General features: G+C 51.2%; 2 protein-coding genes across 2 annotated transcripts in view; one reads left to right on the top strand and one right to left on the bottom strand.

The window, feature by feature from the left end:
* LOC103269197 (ribosomal protein L18-like) overlaps positions 1 to 2,886 on the bottom strand; it is a 25,558-nt gene extending 22,672 nt beyond the window's left edge. The window contains 1 exon segment of the mRNA XM_021716955.1: positions 2,781 to 2,886. Within this exon segment, the coding sequence (XP_021572630.1) occupies positions 2,781 to 2,886 (106 nt within the window).
* Positions 2,887 to 4,305: 1,419 nt separating this feature from the next.
* LOC103269196 (antizyme inhibitor 2-like) lies at positions 4,306 to 12,917 on the top strand. The gene is made up of 9 exons (XM_021716954.1): positions 4,306 to 4,488; positions 6,258 to 6,431; positions 7,265 to 7,437; positions 7,979 to 8,113; positions 8,625 to 8,790; positions 10,395 to 10,542; positions 10,700 to 10,800; positions 12,302 to 12,519; positions 12,893 to 12,917. The coding sequence occupies exons 1-9, from the start codon at positions 4,306 to 4,308 to the stop codon at positions 12,915 to 12,917; spliced, it is 1,323 nt and encodes a 440-aa protein (XP_021572629.1).
* Positions 12,918 to 15,592: the final 2,675 nt, after the last annotated feature.

The raw sequence follows: 15,592 nt of genomic DNA, 5'->3' as shown, positions 1-15,592 counted from the left end.
TCCGGCTACTTGGAAGGCTGAGGTGGAAGGATCGCCAGAGCCCAGCAGGTCGACGCTGGGGTGGCAGTGAGCATGCCACTACACTCCAGCCTGGGTGACAGAGTGAGACTCTAACTCAAAAAAATAAGGATAAAAAAGGTGAAGACAAAGGGGAATGTAGTGAATGGGGTGGAGTCTTCTGGGATTGGGTGTATATTGGAAGGGGAGACTGGCAGGAACAGACGCCATTTGTTTTCTCAAGATTAGCCATTTGGCTTTGCCTACATCAGGTCCTGATGTGAGGTCACCTTTTGAGATGACTTCTGTAAGTTCTGGAAGTAATTTGATATGGGTGGGATCTTGCCCCTCTCTGACCTTTGGTTTCCATCTGTAAGCAGGCATCACAACATTTACTTCTCAATGTTGTTGAGAATGCTATTCAAGGAGTTAAACACTCAGGGGAAAGCCTGGGCTCTGGAATCAGGCAGACCTGCGTTTGAATTCTGGGAATTCCTTTTTAAAACATTTGTACGCCTCATCTGTAAAATGGAGATGATGATTATGCTTCATGGGATTGTTATGAGAATTATAAGAAATAGTGAAGTTACACAATGCATAATTTATGGGGTTCCATAAATATTCATTAAGCCAACATGGGAATCATAGACATACTGGGCTTGATTTACCCTTCTGATTCTGCTAAAAAACAGATCATTTTCATCTATTTAAGGGAAAAAAATATTGGCAGGAGGCTAGGAACTTCACTGGAAGGAAGATATTTTACATAAAGAAGACATGTAACAGCACAGTGAGAGAAAATCTGAAGTTTCTTTGGCTTTATTCCATGACCTCAGGGTCTAAAGAGTCTAACTCCCATTTTTGACCAGTCACCCTTGAATTTTAACTTCATGCTTACTTCACAGGATCAAACTTGTTGCTTTGTTCATAGCAATGTTCCAGAAGAAACGAGAATACATTCAGGAAGGATGGGTTGAAAAGTTATGTAACCACTAGATCTCTGTACAGGCTGGTTGCAGCCCTCTAGGAGGGGCAGAACTGTCAGAGACATTGGAAGAGAACTTGGGCTAATGTGTGTATCAGGCAGATGAGGACAGGAACAAACAGTCTGCATATCTCAGAGATTTAAATAAACAGGATTTAAACTGAGATTTGTACTTGTATTATCTCATTCAATACTCAAAACAATGTCAGTTGAAGATACTAATATTATTTCCATTTTTAAGATGAGGAAATGGAAGATGAGGAAAGGTAAAATAATTTGATTGGAAGCTGAGATTCAGAAGAATATAATCACTGCATTATACTGCATCTTAGAACTTTATAGTTGAGACATTCGAAACCTGAATGATTTGTTCAGGTCATACTGAAGTTAATCCCCGGGTTAACACAACTTCAGGTCTCCTAACTCCCAGGAAGAACTGAATTTTGAGCTATATATGTACATAATTTACAAATCAGATGCCATTAAACCTGTTGATCCCGCAGAGTGTGGTCCCCTTTGTCACATCTAAGTTTAGAAAGTCATCGCCCTAAAGGTATGTTACATAATCAAATCCGGGGTTTTTTTTAACTGGAGTCTCACTATATTGCCCAGGCTGGAGTGCAGTGGCACGCTCACGGCCACCCCACCGTCGATCTGCTGGGCTCCAGCGATCCTTCCACTTCAGCCTTCCAAGTAGCCAGAACTACAGGCGCATGCTACCATACTGGGCTAATTTTTTATTTATTGTAGAGATGAGGTCTTGCCAAGTTGCCCAGGCTAGTCTCGAGCCTGTGGGCTCAGGCAACCCATTGTCTCAGTCTTCTAAAGTGCTGGGATTACAGGCTGAGCCACTGAGACTAGCCAATCAATTCTATTTTTAAAGATTTTAATTTCTTCTTATTTTTTATTTTACTTTTATTTTTCTAGAGACAGGGTCTTGTTATGTTGCCTAGGCTGAAGTGCACATAACCTTAAACTCCCAGGTTAAAGTGATCCTCCCACCTCAGTTCCCCAAGTAGCTGGGTCTACAGAGGCACACCCATGCCCTGTTAATTTTTTTTTCTTTTTTAGAGACGGGGTCTTGCTATGTTGCCCAGGCTGATCTTAAACTCCTGGGCTCAAGAGATCTTCCTGCCTTGGCCTCCTAAAGTGCTGGGATCATAGGTATAAGCCACTGCACCTGGCCTTTTTTAAAAAAAATATTATTAATGGCGTGTTCAAATATATGTGTATCTTTCTCTCTCTCTCTCTCTCTATAAACATTTTACATTTGTTTTAGTGAGAAGTGATGTTTCAACTAGACTTTACTTTCCAAACTGCTCACCCATCAGCCCAGCACCACTTATCTGCCCCCTTTCCTTCCTGGGTGATGGGCTGATGGGTGACGTGTTCCAGTCTTGCTCTCAGCTCTGTTTCTGGGCCCTCAGTCCTGTCTCCATCAATGTTTCTGTTCTGGATCCTGCAGGATGTGAATTCAGACAGGCCTTAATCTAAATTCCAAATCTCACCTGTGTTAGCTGTGACCATGTGTTTACAGATATTTACCAAAGCGAATTCTGTGCCAAGTCTTATCCTAGGCAGGGGGACCCAGAAATGCAGAAGATGTGTTCCCTGTCTTTAAGCCGTCACAATCTGGCAGGGAAAATCCATACAGACAGGAACACAGACACAAATACCTAGAGTGAGAGTGAAGTACTTTGTGTCTGTTACCTTAATACATCTTAATCCTCCTCACTGCTCCTTGAGGCCCCCTTTTTCAGAAGAAAAAACTGAGGTTCAGCGCAGTTCACTAACTTGCCCACAGTCACAGTTCGTGAGCGCTTTCGAGCCCATGGGTTTAACTCTTTTGTGTAAAGATCCTTATCTCTGCAGTCCCAGGCATAGGAAGACTTGGGTCCTGCCATCTCTGCCCTCCTTTCCAATCCCTGCCCCAAACAAGAGCCAGAGAAGTAAAAAGCTCCCTGCTGAACTTCTTTCAGTGGAACAGGCAGAGGACGCTCTGGGTCACAGCACAAAGGTGCGGTGTCAGCCTGTAGGAGGTGACAGCTGATGTCCCAGAGGTGGGGCTGCTCAAGGTGTTGGCTTAAGCCTGGGAAGGCCAGAAGGTGTTAGAGTGAACCTCAGCAGCCCACGTGGAGAGAGAGGGTGGGAAGAGGGTGGGGATGTGACTGGACCTGGCGTGACGCAGACAAATTCCTGCTTATATTCAGAGATACTTAAATCTGCAGCAGAGGGCAAGAGATACAGCCCCAGGAGATAGCAGCTCCTGCCCCAAGGCCTTGGTTCCACTCCCATTTCCACTCCTGGTTTGCCAAGTGATCTGGAGTCTCTGGGTCCCCAGTTTTCCCATCTGCAGAGTGGGAGGGTGGATGGAGGTTTCCAGGTTCCCTTCTCATCATTGCTGACATTCACTTACAGCGGGAATCCAATGGCCCCTGTGTACCCATCCTGCAGGAAGACCTAGGAAGGTATGTTTTTCCAGCTTGGGAGGTTTAGGCTGAGCAGGCATGGGTGGCCAAGGTCTGGAGGGAAGGTACTTCCTGCCCCCTGAGGTCTGGGCTGGCTTCGGCTCTTCCCACAGGAATTTACCTGAAACCAGGGGCATCACAGATTCAGCTCCCCTGGTCTGTAGCTGAAGGAACAGGCCACCATGGACACAGGGTGAGTCTGGGTGTGGAGTGGGACCAGGGCACCCTCTCAACTGTTATAACAGGAGCCTCTGGCTGCCAGCTGACCTCACCCCATCTAAGGGGTCTGTGGCCAGCAGCGGCTCCAGAGGTTGCTCTAGGCAGCCCTGGTTGCAGCCTCAGCTCTGCCACTGACCGCTTGGTGACCTTGGGCAGCTCCCTTTCTCTCTCTGGTCCTCTTGTCCCTGTTGGTAAAATGTGACTGTCGAACTCCATCATCTCTCAGGACCTAGTTCCGATGTCCTATGATCTAACGGATCTTGGACTCTACACTTATCCTTGCTGAGCCTCAGTTTTCTCCCCATGAATGGGAACATGTGTGTGAGGGAGCCTGGATGAGAGTCACAACCACACCATCCTGTGCGTGTGGCCCTGCATCTTGCCTGAAACTCACACCAGGTCTCTGATGTAGGCTAGTTGGAGCCCATGCCCATCATCCTACAGATGGAACACTCGGGAGGGCTCCAGGGAGCTTTTTGTAGATCCCAGGGAGGGCCTAGAGCTTCCTGAACTGGGACTGTATGTAGATCCAAGGGGTGGGAGGATAGGGCAAGGGCTTACTAGCTCTGGCTCCCAGGGCCAGTGGGGAGTTGGGAGGAGGGGGAGGCCCGGTCCTCAGAGCAAGCTCTTTCCAGGATGCCAGGACGGTGCCCTGTGGAGGGCTCGGCTGGAGTTTCTGGGTTGAGCGCCCCCCTCAGGAACCTGAGGGAGAGTCTGGGACCCCCTGGAAGCCCATGGCAAAAGGAGCTTATCACCTTGGGCCCGGGGGAATCTGCCTGGCAGGTGGTCCTGAAGAAGATCCAGGAGCTTTCTAATTCGGTATGGAGGGAAGGGAGAGGGGAGTGGAAGGGTGGGTCTCAGATCCTCTGGTGAGTAAGAGATGAGGCTTTCTGTCTTATGGTTTCATTAGTCAATTACACTAAACCTTGGTTCAAGGCTCTGCTCTGCTGAGACCAGTGGAAAAACTTGACTTTTGTTCTTCCTGCCTTGCCATCTTCTGCTACTTGGGATTTGTGGACCCAGGCTGCTGGTCCTCCAGCCCTGGTTGGCCTACATGACTACCCTCTTGCCCCCTTGTTTTCCCTGGCTCCCTGGATTTTAGTGCTGTGCTGCCTTCACACATGGTCCTAGCTGTGTGGACTCTGACCCTTGCTACTCGAAGCAGGATCCCTGATCAACATCACCGGAGAATGTGCTAGAGGTGCACTCTTGGACCTCCCCAGGATCCCAGGGGATTTGTCTGGACACAAGGCCTGCTCCAGACTTGCCCAGGGACTATCTCTCCCCACAGGCTGCCCAGGACCCCACCCCACCTTCCCTCAGGCTCCCTTTCGACAGAGTCTCAGCTCTCTCACTGTCCCCACCACCCCCTCTCTGTCAGCCAAGAGACCCACTTCCTGGTCTGAGGAAGGTCCTTCTTTCATGTTTCTACATCTTCTTTGCACCCTGGCATCCTCTTACCTCAAGAACTGAATTTCCCTAAGAAAGCCAGGAACAAGCCGGGCTCGGTGGCTCAGCCTGTAATCCCGTGCCTTTGGGAGGTTGAGGTGAGTGGATTACCTGAGCCTGCAGGTTCGAGACCTGCCTGGGCAGCGAGACCTCATCTCTACAATAAATCAAAAAATCAACCGGGCGTGGTAGCGCATGCCTGTAATTCCGGCTACTTGGAAGGCTGAGGCGGAAGGATCGCCGGAGCCCAGCAGGTCAAGGCTGCGGTGACCGGGAGCGGCCACTGCACTCCAGTCTGGGCGACGGAGTGAGACTCCAACTCAAAAAAAAAAAAGCCAAAAACACTGGCAACTTCCTTCTGCCTGGCCACATCTCTCCACCAAGGACATAAATGAGAAATAGCTACTGACATCAATGAGGAAGAGAAAAGAGAAAATTAGAGGGAAAAATAGATAATATCTCAGAATATCCCGACCTACAGGTGTCACCTGAAGTCATTCATTTTTGGGATTGAGTCTCAACTGTGCTGCTTTCTAGCAGTCAGAACTTGGGGGAGGCACTCCAGCCCTCTGCACCTCAGTGGCTGCATCTGTGAAATGGGAGCCATTTATATTGTATCTCCGCTTGTTCCCCAGCACAGTGTCTGGCATACAATAGTGGCTTCACCAGCACATGCTCACTGACCAGGGGCTCATGCCTGTTTCTCTCTGGTTCTGTGGGCTGGAAGTCCCACAAGGACAAGAGTTTGGGGTCTATTCTGTCCATTGCTGTTTCCCCAGCACGCAGTCTAGAGCCTGGCTCAGAAGAGATGCTGGATAACTGTTGAACGATTGTAGAACAAGTAGTTTGAGCTGCCCAGGTCCAGCAGACTCCTTCCTCCTACCAAGGACAGTGCACAGTCACAAGGCAGTATAGAGCAGTGTTAAGGGCAGGCTTCCCAGACTTAGGAGACCTGGGTCCAGAGCCTGTCTTTGTCATGCACTTGTGGTAGGACCTTGAGCCAGTGAATTTACCTTCCTGAACCTTTGCTTCCCCATCTCTAAAATGGGGATAACAATAGCTTTGACTTCCTAAGGCTGTGAGGATTAAATGAGATTACCTACCCCCCAGTCTTTCCTCCCTATCTCTCTGCCCTGCAGGACCACCAAGATCCCTTCATGGTGGCTGACCTGGGCATGCTGGCCAGCCGCCATCGGGCCTTCTGCCAGGCCCTGCCACGGGTCTCACCCTTCTATGCGGTAAAGTGCAACAGCAGCCCCTGGATCCTGCGCGTCCTGGCTGCCCTGGGCACCGGCTTCGACTGTGCCAGCCAGGTGAGCCCATGCCTGCCAGGTGAGCCCGTGACTGGGACAGGCCAGATCAGTCCCGAGGGAGTTAAACCCCATTTAGCTGTGGGTCATGAATAAGCTCACCTGTCTCATTGAGCACTGAGGATGCCCTAAGGACATCCACACATTCTCCTCAATCCTCCCACCAGTTCTCAATGTTTCCTCCCATTTCAGGGAGGAGGAAACAGCCTGGGTGGGTCATTTGCCTCAGGCCGACATATAGTAAGAGACCAAGGTGCATGATCTGAAGCCTGTGCTCTTTCCTTACCCTGGGAGTGAAATGCTCTGAAGGGTTCATAGCAGAAGGGGACTCAGTGGTGTTGAGGGAGGTTGGAGCAGAAGCCCAGGGTGGGAATGGTGAGTATCTCTCGGGATGGCAATATTTTACTGGGCCTCCCTCCTACCTTTCCTCTCTCCCTCTCTCTCCTTCTCTCTCTCCCTCTTTTCTAAGACTAGTCAAGGGCAGTAGTGAGAAGTGGGGAGAGCAGAACAAGGAGCTCCATCTGTGACTATGAACAATCAACTGAGATAACTCACTGTCTTTGGACCAACCCTCCCTCCCTCTCTGAGGAGCCCTCAGCTAAGCAGGGTTAAATTCCTCAGCTGACTTCCAGCAGCCACCAAGATTTCTTCTCCACAGGACAGAATTTTTTTTGGGGGGGAGGCGGGAGACGTTGGTCCTGACTTGTAAACAGCAGCACCTGGAGTGCCTGGCACATTGTAGGGACTCAGTAATGGGCACCCCATCGGCCCCATCCAGGGCTCCTGAAAGTGAAGAAGCAGGGGCGGGACCCAAGTCTGGCTCTTGGCCACACCAGGTGGAGCTGGAGCAGGTTCTGGGCCTGGGCGTGGCCCCCTCACGCATCATCTACGCCAACCCCTGCAAGCCCTCATCTCACCTCCGGTTTGCTGCCCATCACGGGGTGCAGCTCCTGACCTTTGACAGTGAGGAGGAGCTGACCAAGGTGGCCCAGCACCACCCCAGGGCCAGGTGAGACCCGCAGGGGTGCAGTCAGATGGGGTGAGGTCAGCAGTAAGGAGTGAATTACCCAGCGCAGCACACACCTGACAAATGCTGGCCTCAGATGAGAGAGGGTAGGACCTGCAAGGCCCAGCCTGGTTTAGGAAGGCCTGGCAGCTGGTGGTTTCTGGAAATTATGCTGCCTTTGGATTGAGATAGCCCAGGTTCAATTCTGGCCTGTTCACTTACCTGATGTGTGCACAGGGCAAGTCCCTTTAACATTTTGGTTCCTTCCTTTCCAAAATGGTGGTAAGTTGCCTGGCACGTAGTAGGAGTTCACCATAGTAGTCTGTTTTCTGCACGCACTTCTCTGGCTGTACCTAGGAGAGGTAGATGGATACACAGTGTGTTGGGCTGGTCTGATGACCACATGGATTTCGTGGTGTTGGAAACCCTTTCAGATCTGAGGGTTAGCTGGGCCTGGAGAGCGGGTGGTGTAAGAAGGTCTGGGCCTGTTGGCATCTCTGGCTAAGCCTCTTCCCACTCCCTGTCCTCTGTACCCCTCCCCCAGGCTGGTCCTCCGGCTGTGGACCCAGGACAGCCAGAGCTCCTTCCCCCTGAGCGCCAAGTTTGGGGCCAGGCTGGAGGTGTGTGGGCACCTGCTCACATTTGCCAAAGACCTGGGATTGGCTGTGGTTGGAGCCAGGTGAGTGATGCTGAGAACTCTGGAGCTCAGGGCAGGAGCCTTGGGTTCCTGCCCTTGCTGGAGCTCTTGGCAAGCTGCAGCCCCTCTCTGGGCCTATGGGACCCTATCTGTCAAAATGGCAGGAGAGGATCTGTCAAAATGGCCCTCCCTGAAATACCTAGAGGGGAGGGGGAGTCCGCGCCGCAGTGCTGGGATCATGGGCTCCAACGCTATGAGGATGTGGGTGTGTGTATGTGTGAACACAGCCCTCGAGGTGAGTGCCCCTGGTGGGTCCGTGTGTTTGCTGGTGGGCCTGAGTCTGTGTGTCTGAGAGCACACAGTTGTGTGGGGTCATTGCTTGTTTCCAGTTGTTTCTGCATCTGCCCCCATGGCTCCTGCCTTATGTACGGCTGTGCCTCTCTGTCTCTGTATGCATCTACCCACAGGCTGTGTGGCTCTGTGGCTCTGAACACGTATCCTCATGTGCTTCTCTACATGTCTCTCCCCATGTCCCTTGTCATGGCTGTGCCAGTTTCCACGTAGGCTCTGACTGCCAGACTCCCCAGACCTACACGCAGGCCATCGCTGACTGCCAGCGTGTGTTTGAGATGGGCCGCAGGGCAGGGCATGACATGAGCCTCCTGGACATCGGAGGGGGCTTCCCTGGAGCAGAGGGCTCTGGGCCCAAGTTTGAGGAGGTGAGCCCATGAAGGCCCTGTGGGTGGTTCCTGTGTTCAGGGAGTGTGTGTGTGAGTGTGGGAGTCGGTGTGCATGCACGTGTCTCTGTGTGTTCAGGTATGTCTCTGGGTGTGCTATGCCTGTGTGCACAGGGGGCTACATGTGTTGTGCACATGCACATCTGGGTTTGGTTCCCCCAGAAGCAGAGTCTGAGACAATGCTTGATACTGGCAGTTTTTTTGGAGGTGATCCCTGGGAGTACCAATGAGAAAGTCAGGAAAATGAGATAGAAGGAGAAAAGCCAAAAGAGAGTGCATCCATGCTGAGGACTATGTAGAACACGTTCCTGGAGGATGGGGGCGGGGGGTGGGGAGGTGTGGGGAAGGAGGGGGGAACCCAGTCCTGTCCCCTTTGTGGAGGGCTGCGCTCTGGAGGTGTTAATTGCCCCATGCCAGCTGGTTTCTAGGGATGTTGGAGAAAGCCCTCAGGGAGAGAAGCAGAGGGAGGCGGGTGCTGTAGGCTAGAAAGACTTGAACAGGGCAAGAGAGTCCAGGTGGGCTGAGGGGAAATGATAGGGTGTCAGCTGCAGCTGTAGAGAACCTGTGTCCCTGTGCCTCTCTGTGTGTCTATGTGTCTGTGTGTGTGGATGTGTGTGTATTCCTGTGGAACTGTTGTCCGTGTGTGTGTGTGTGTGTGTGTGTGTGTGTGTGTTCCTGTGGAGCTATTGTCCATGTGTGGATGTGCGTGTGTTTTCCTGTGGAACTGTTGTCTGTGTGTGGACATGCATGCATGTGTTTCCCTGTGGCACTGTTGTCTGTGTGTATGGATGTGCATGTGTGTGTTTTCCCATGGAATTGTTTTCTGTGTGCATGGATGTGCGTGCCTGTTTTCTTTTCTTTTCTTTTCTTTTTTTTGAGTTGGAGTCTCACTCTGTCATCCAGGCTGGAGTTCAGTGGCACACTCATGGCCTCCACAGCCTTCACCTGCTGGGCTCAGGTGATCCTTCTGCTTCAGCCTTCCAAGTAGCTGGAACTACAGGTGTGCACCACCACACCCAGCTAATTTTTCTTGATTTATTGGAGAGAGCTCTTACCAAGTTGCCCAGGCTGGTCTTGAACCCCTAGGCTCAGGCAATTCTCTCACCTGGGCCTCCAAAGTGCTGAGATTATAGGCGTGAACCACTGTGCCCTGCCACGTGCCTGTGTGTTCCTGTAGAATTGTTGTTAACATTGCCAATGAAGTGACAGGAGTCGATGATCCCTGGTTCAGGAGACACCCTGTCTTCTTACTGTGTGTTGGGCTAAATAGCTTCCCGGGAAGCTATTCAGACTTCTCAGGGGGTCTGGTGGCCCTGCTCTTTCAGCCTCTGCACCCACCATGTAACCTCACACAAATGGCCTCCTGTCCCTTGGCTTATTTCCTTTTTGGTACAAAGGGCTAATTCTAACACTTGCCCTGCAGGGCTACCACGGAGAAGAAAGTAGCGGATGCAGATAAGGACCTGGCACAGGTCCTGGCACATCAACACATGGTTGAGTCTTAATCTCTTCCCACTGTCCCTACATCCCCCCAGTTGGCGAGAGTTGAGTCTTAATCTCTTCCCACTGTCCCTACATCCCCCCAGTTGGCGAGAGTGATCAATGCTGCCCTGGCCCAGGACTTCCCCGAGGAGAGTGGGATTGAGGTCATCGCGGAGCCTGGCCGCTTCTATGTGCAGTCTGTCTGCACTGCTGCTGTCAACATCATTGCCAAGAAGGCAGTGCTGGAACCTGGTGAGTGGGCCAGGACAATGCTGGGTAGAGAGGCCCCTGTCCAGGTATGCCCAGGTCCTGGGGGAGAGGATGGGCGGAAAGTTGGGCTTTAACCCTGGAGCTGGGGGACAGAGTAGTGATCGAGCACTTCACAGTCCTGTCCTCTCCCTGCTCCCAGGAGGTGGCAGGAAGCTGAAGTATTATCTCAGCGATGGCCACTATGGCTCCTTCCGCCTCTTCCTTCGAGAGCCTGTTCGCAAGATGCCCATCGTGGTAAAGGTAAGAAGGTCACTCCAGCTAAGAGTCCAGTCTCCTCTCTCAAGGTGCCTTGTGCCTCCTCCCATGGGGAGGGGTGGGCATACTGGACCCCAGAGGCAGGATCTTGCCTGCTCATAGTACATGCAGAGACACACACACATGTGCTTGCAGGTCAGAGCACTTGCAGCAGCTGGACATGCGGGCCTTCTCAGGCAAAAGGATTATCACCACTAATACCCAGTGAGGCCTGTTTCCCTAAATATTGATGTCTTCTCACTGGTTGTTAAAGAGCCATTCCATTCTCTGAGGCCCCCAAGAACCTCTCCAGGCACCCCAAGAGCCTCTCGGTCCCTCCCATGATCATGCAACAAGCCCCAATACCTGACCTTCCTCTGGCTTGAAAGCAGTGGTGTCTCTGGATGAGCTGATGCCTGAGCCACACTGCTTTGTAAATATTTTGGTTGCCTCTTCTGGCCTTGGTGTGTACATGGATTTGCTTGTGTGTACAACGTGTGTTGGCACACATGTGTGTGTATGTCTGTGTAGTGTTTCTGGGTGTGTGTCTTTGTGTGTTATTTGCCTCTCTTCCCATCAAACTGGAATGCTGGGCAGGAGACACCCTCAGAGCCGAGGTTGCAAATAGGGGACCCTGGGCTTGCCTGGCTCCCACAATAGTTTTACATTTTGGTTGCCAATATTACAAAAATTTAGATGTATCTCAGAAATGCCTGGATTTTCTCAGTTCCTCTCAGGAATTTGAGAGATCTGATGACAGAGGACCCGTAATCCAACATAGCAACAAGTAATTCGACCAGTGTGTATGGCACGTCTGCCATGTGGTGGCTCTCCTGGGATCTGCTGGGACTGGACAGTGGCCTCTCTTTGGACAGACATTGATATTCCAGTTTGCCAGAAGTCTTATCTGGCCCAGTGTACTCATTTATGTTACCTGCCTCCTGACTCCTTCAGTAGTTGAGTTTTATTTTTTGAGTCAGAGTCCACTCTGTCACCCAGACTGGAGTGCAGTGGCACACTCACGGTCATCACAGCCTCAACCTGATGGGCTCAGGTGATCCTTCCACCTCAGCCTTCCAAATAGCTGGAACTACAGGCACGTGCCACCCCGCCTGACTAATTTTTTTGACTTATTGTTGAGACGAGGTCTCACCAAGTGGCTCAGGCTGGTCTCGAACCTCTGGCCTCAGGCAATCCTCTTGCCTCCACCTCCCAAAGTGCTGAAATTACAGCCACGAGCCACTGTGCCTGGCTGGTGGTTGAGTTTTCAACCTCTGCCTTATGCCAATAATTGAAACCAGCAATTCCTCAGGAGGAACCTGAAGCCTTGTATGTAGGCAGACCAGACCCAGCCAGGCTGGGCAGGAGCCATGGAGGGATAAGTCCCAATCAGTATGCACCCATGCACCCCTGGGACCACCCTTCAGGGTCTTCCAATGGCTTCTGGGAGAGGGGATGGGATAGGTCAACCCTCTATTTTCTGACCCCCTCTTCTGTGTTACTGCAGGAGTTCTGCTCGGAGCTGCCCCTCTTCCCCTGCACCCTCTATGGCCCCACGTGTGATGCCTTTGACAGATTCTACTTGGAGGAGGTGTGGTTGCCTGAGCTGGACGTGGGCGACTGGCTGATCTTCCCCTCTATGGGCACCTACGCATCCTCCATGACCTCCAGCTTCAATGGCTTCCTGCCTGCTGCCATCAGCTATGCCATGGATCCCGAGCTCAGGTGTCTGGGGCTGGGGGTGAAAGAGGAAGCAGGGGACCTCACACTGGGTTGAGCTTGGGGTGAGAACTGGTCTCGGGAATCCCCCTTCCCCTGTTGACTCACCGAAGCCAAAAGGTTCGTCTTATCCTTTTACCCTCATCTGCCTCTGGGTCCATCCCAGGGAGGTAGAAAATTGCAAAGCGGAAGCCTCTATTGGAGCGGAATTGTGTAGCTAGAAGCCCCCTGAGCTTTCTAGCTGGTGGCTGGTCCACTTCTGCTTCAGATGCCCAGTCCCCAGCTGTGCCTCCAGTTCTGCTGCTCTGAGTGTGCAGCCTCAGGGCTGTGGACCCAGGACCTTGATATGTCCACTTTGCATCATACGCCCTTTTCCCAGGAGCCTTCTGGAGACGGTGCCTTAAACCCAGGCCAGGCTGGAGGGCCTTCAGACACTCTGGTAGGTAGTCGGGAGAGCAGGGAGGAGGCAAAGATTTGGATAACTCCCAAAGCACATGTGAAACTTCTAAAAACACCTTTGCTTACATTTGGGCCAATTCTTACACTGAATTTTCTCAGCCGTGGCCTGACCTGACCAACCCCCTTCTCATTTTTGTTCCCATCCCTCTTTTCCCACCCACATGAGCAGTGTTTGATGGGGACATTTTAGAAGCTACCCCGGCTGGGCTCGGTGGCTCAGCCTGTAATCCCAGCACTTTGGGAGGCTGAGGTGAGTGGATTGCCTGAGCCCGCGGGTTCGAGACTAGCCTAGGCAACTTGGCAAGACCTCATCTCTACAATAAATAAAAAAATTAGCTGGACGTGGTAGTGTGCACCTGTAGTTCCGACTACATGGAAGGCTGAGGCGGAAAGATTGCCAGGGTGGCCGTGAGTGTGCCACTGTACTCCAGCCTGGGCCACAGAGTGAGACTTAAATTAAAAAAGGAAAAAAAAAAGATAAGAAAAAGAAGCTATCCCTCTCAGAATGACAAAGGTTACTGATCTTTTGTGTTAAATAATGCAGTCTATACACCTGCTCAAATTATACCTAAACCATAAGGCATTATCCACATCCTTATGTTTATCTGACTCTTTTCTCTCTCTTCTCGCTTCTTTTTATTTACTCACACCCTGCCCTGTTTTGGAAAGGTTTTCTATGAAACATACCAACATATTGTTGTGGTTAAAAGCACATCATTGGAATGAGTTAGAACTGGATTCAAATTTAAGCATCACTGCCTACTAGCTGTGAACTTGGACAGGCTAACTAAGTTGATTGAATTCTAGTTTCCCTTGTAAAGTGGTGACAAGGACAATACTTTCCCCGTAGGTCTGCTGGGAGGATTATGAGAGTCATGAATGTATCATTTAGGGTCAGCTTTTCCTGAGACCACCCTGGTCTTGCTGGCTCTCCTCCGGACGACCCACCCCATGTCCTGGGCCTTTTCATAGAATGTGGTAGGTTGTCCCATTTAGGCCAAGCCTGGCACTGTGGGGACAGGTGAGGCAAGTGCGGACCCAGACCTTGAGAAGTCCCAAGACCAGTGGACATAAAAGCAGGCCCAGCTGGCTGCAGTGCGGGGAGGAACCTGGGAATAATTTCAAGGACAGTTTACATAGAAGCCATCTGTTGGGAGGAATGGAGCCATCATCTTGGAGAGAGAGTGGTGGGACTTGAAGACAGAGCAGAGTCAGGGAGGTGAAAGCAAGCAGGAAGGGTGGTTCAGGCGTGGAAACAGCTTGGTGGCAGTCAGGAAGGCATGGGAATACACGTCTGCTCAGAGAACAGAGGGGCCAGGATTGGAGACGAGAAACAGAAGTTGTGGAGCCTGAAGACACAGGGTCACCAACTTGCCTGGACTGATTCGAAATGTTCCTGGTGTTAGCGCTGAAGGTCCTGAGTCCTAGGACAATCCTGAGTCACAGGAAAGTCAGATGGTTGGGGATGGTGGGGGGTGGGGCACAGGCGGGGCTCATCAGGACCCCAAGGCCATGTTCCTGTGGTGAGTGGAATGCAGCCACCGATTTCCACTACCATCAGCTCAGGGAAGAAGGGCGCCTCTCTGCCCCTCTCTCAGCAGGACGTGTCCCACCTGTCACTCTGTTGCTGTTCAACTCAGCCAGGTCCTCAGGGGTCCCCAACTTCCTTGAGGCTGAAGAGGAATTTCCCCTGGACACTTGGGGAGCAAAGGGTGGATTAGATCACAGGTGCCACCCAGAGAAGCTGGAGGAGACCAGCAGCCCATCCAATCAAGTGCATCTCATGAGGGCATCTCGGAATATCAAATTCCCCATCTGCAAAATGGTCTTGGTTATGTTCAGTCATATACTCTGGGTGTGAGGAGTCCAGATTATGGGTATAATACTCAGGGGTGTGAGCAGGCTGTGGAAGATGGAAACTAGATCCAGATGGAAGACGGTTCAGTGAGTTTTCATTGCCATGGGGGGGTGAGTGGGTCTGGGTGTGTAGCTCACGGGCCTCCAGGCCTAACCAATCTGTGATCAATTATAGACAAAAATGGTGTTTGCTCTTTATTCTCCACAATAAGAAGCCTCCATCACCTGACTCACGGGAAATTATTTTTTAACTAGGTTTCTACCCTCAAGAAAATACTAAGACTCCAGGAGCAATGTCACACATCCGTTGTCACCTCTCCTCTCTGCCAGCCCCCTCCAGCTGGACCATGGCAGCTCCAGCCTCAGCAAGAGCATTCCTCAGCCTCCACCTCCTAACTGCCTCCTGCAGACCCCTCCAGGCTGCTCTGACTTCCTGAATCCAGTCATAGATTCCCCCTAATGTCCAGCATGTAGCTCAGATCACACTATGGTGTCTGACAGGTCTTTTCCAAAAGTTTGGTCATAAGTAGTATTACGATGCAGAGATGAAAACTTATATTAGGTTTCCAGGCAAGAAGCTTAATTTTTCTAAGCCTCAGTTTCCTCATCTGTAAAATGAAGATGATACCAGTGCCTTCCTCAACAGGTGGACATGAGGAACAAATGAGAGCATTTAATAAAAGTTGGAGTACTTCATTTCATATGCATGCCAGTCAACAAGTATTTATTATGTACCTACTGTGTGCTGGGCCCTGTGTTGAGT

Source organism: Carlito syrichta, unplaced genomic scaffold (assembly GCF_000164805.1).
Source record: "Carlito syrichta isolate Samal-C Ts95f unplaced genomic scaffold, Tarsius_syrichta-2.0.1 Scaffold309100, whole genome shotgun sequence".
In the NCBI taxonomy this organism is placed as follows: Eukaryota; Metazoa; Chordata; class Mammalia; order Primates; family Tarsiidae; genus Carlito; species Carlito syrichta.
This window is presented reverse-complemented; position numbering and strand designations above follow the sequence as displayed.

Coding starts and splice junctions, on each gene's coding strand:
- LOC103269196 (XM_021716954.1), top strand. CDS start 4,306: ATGCCAGGACGGTGCCCTGTGGAGGGCTCGGCTGGAGTTTCTGGGTTG. Junction 4,489..6,257: donor TCCAGGAGCTTTCTAATTCG/GTATGGAGGGAA, acceptor TCTGCCCTGCAG/GACCACCAAGATCCCTTCAT. Junction 6,432..7,264: donor GCTTCGACTGTGCCAGCCAG/GTGAGCCCATGC, acceptor TGGCCACACCAG/GTGGAGCTGGAGCAGGTTCT.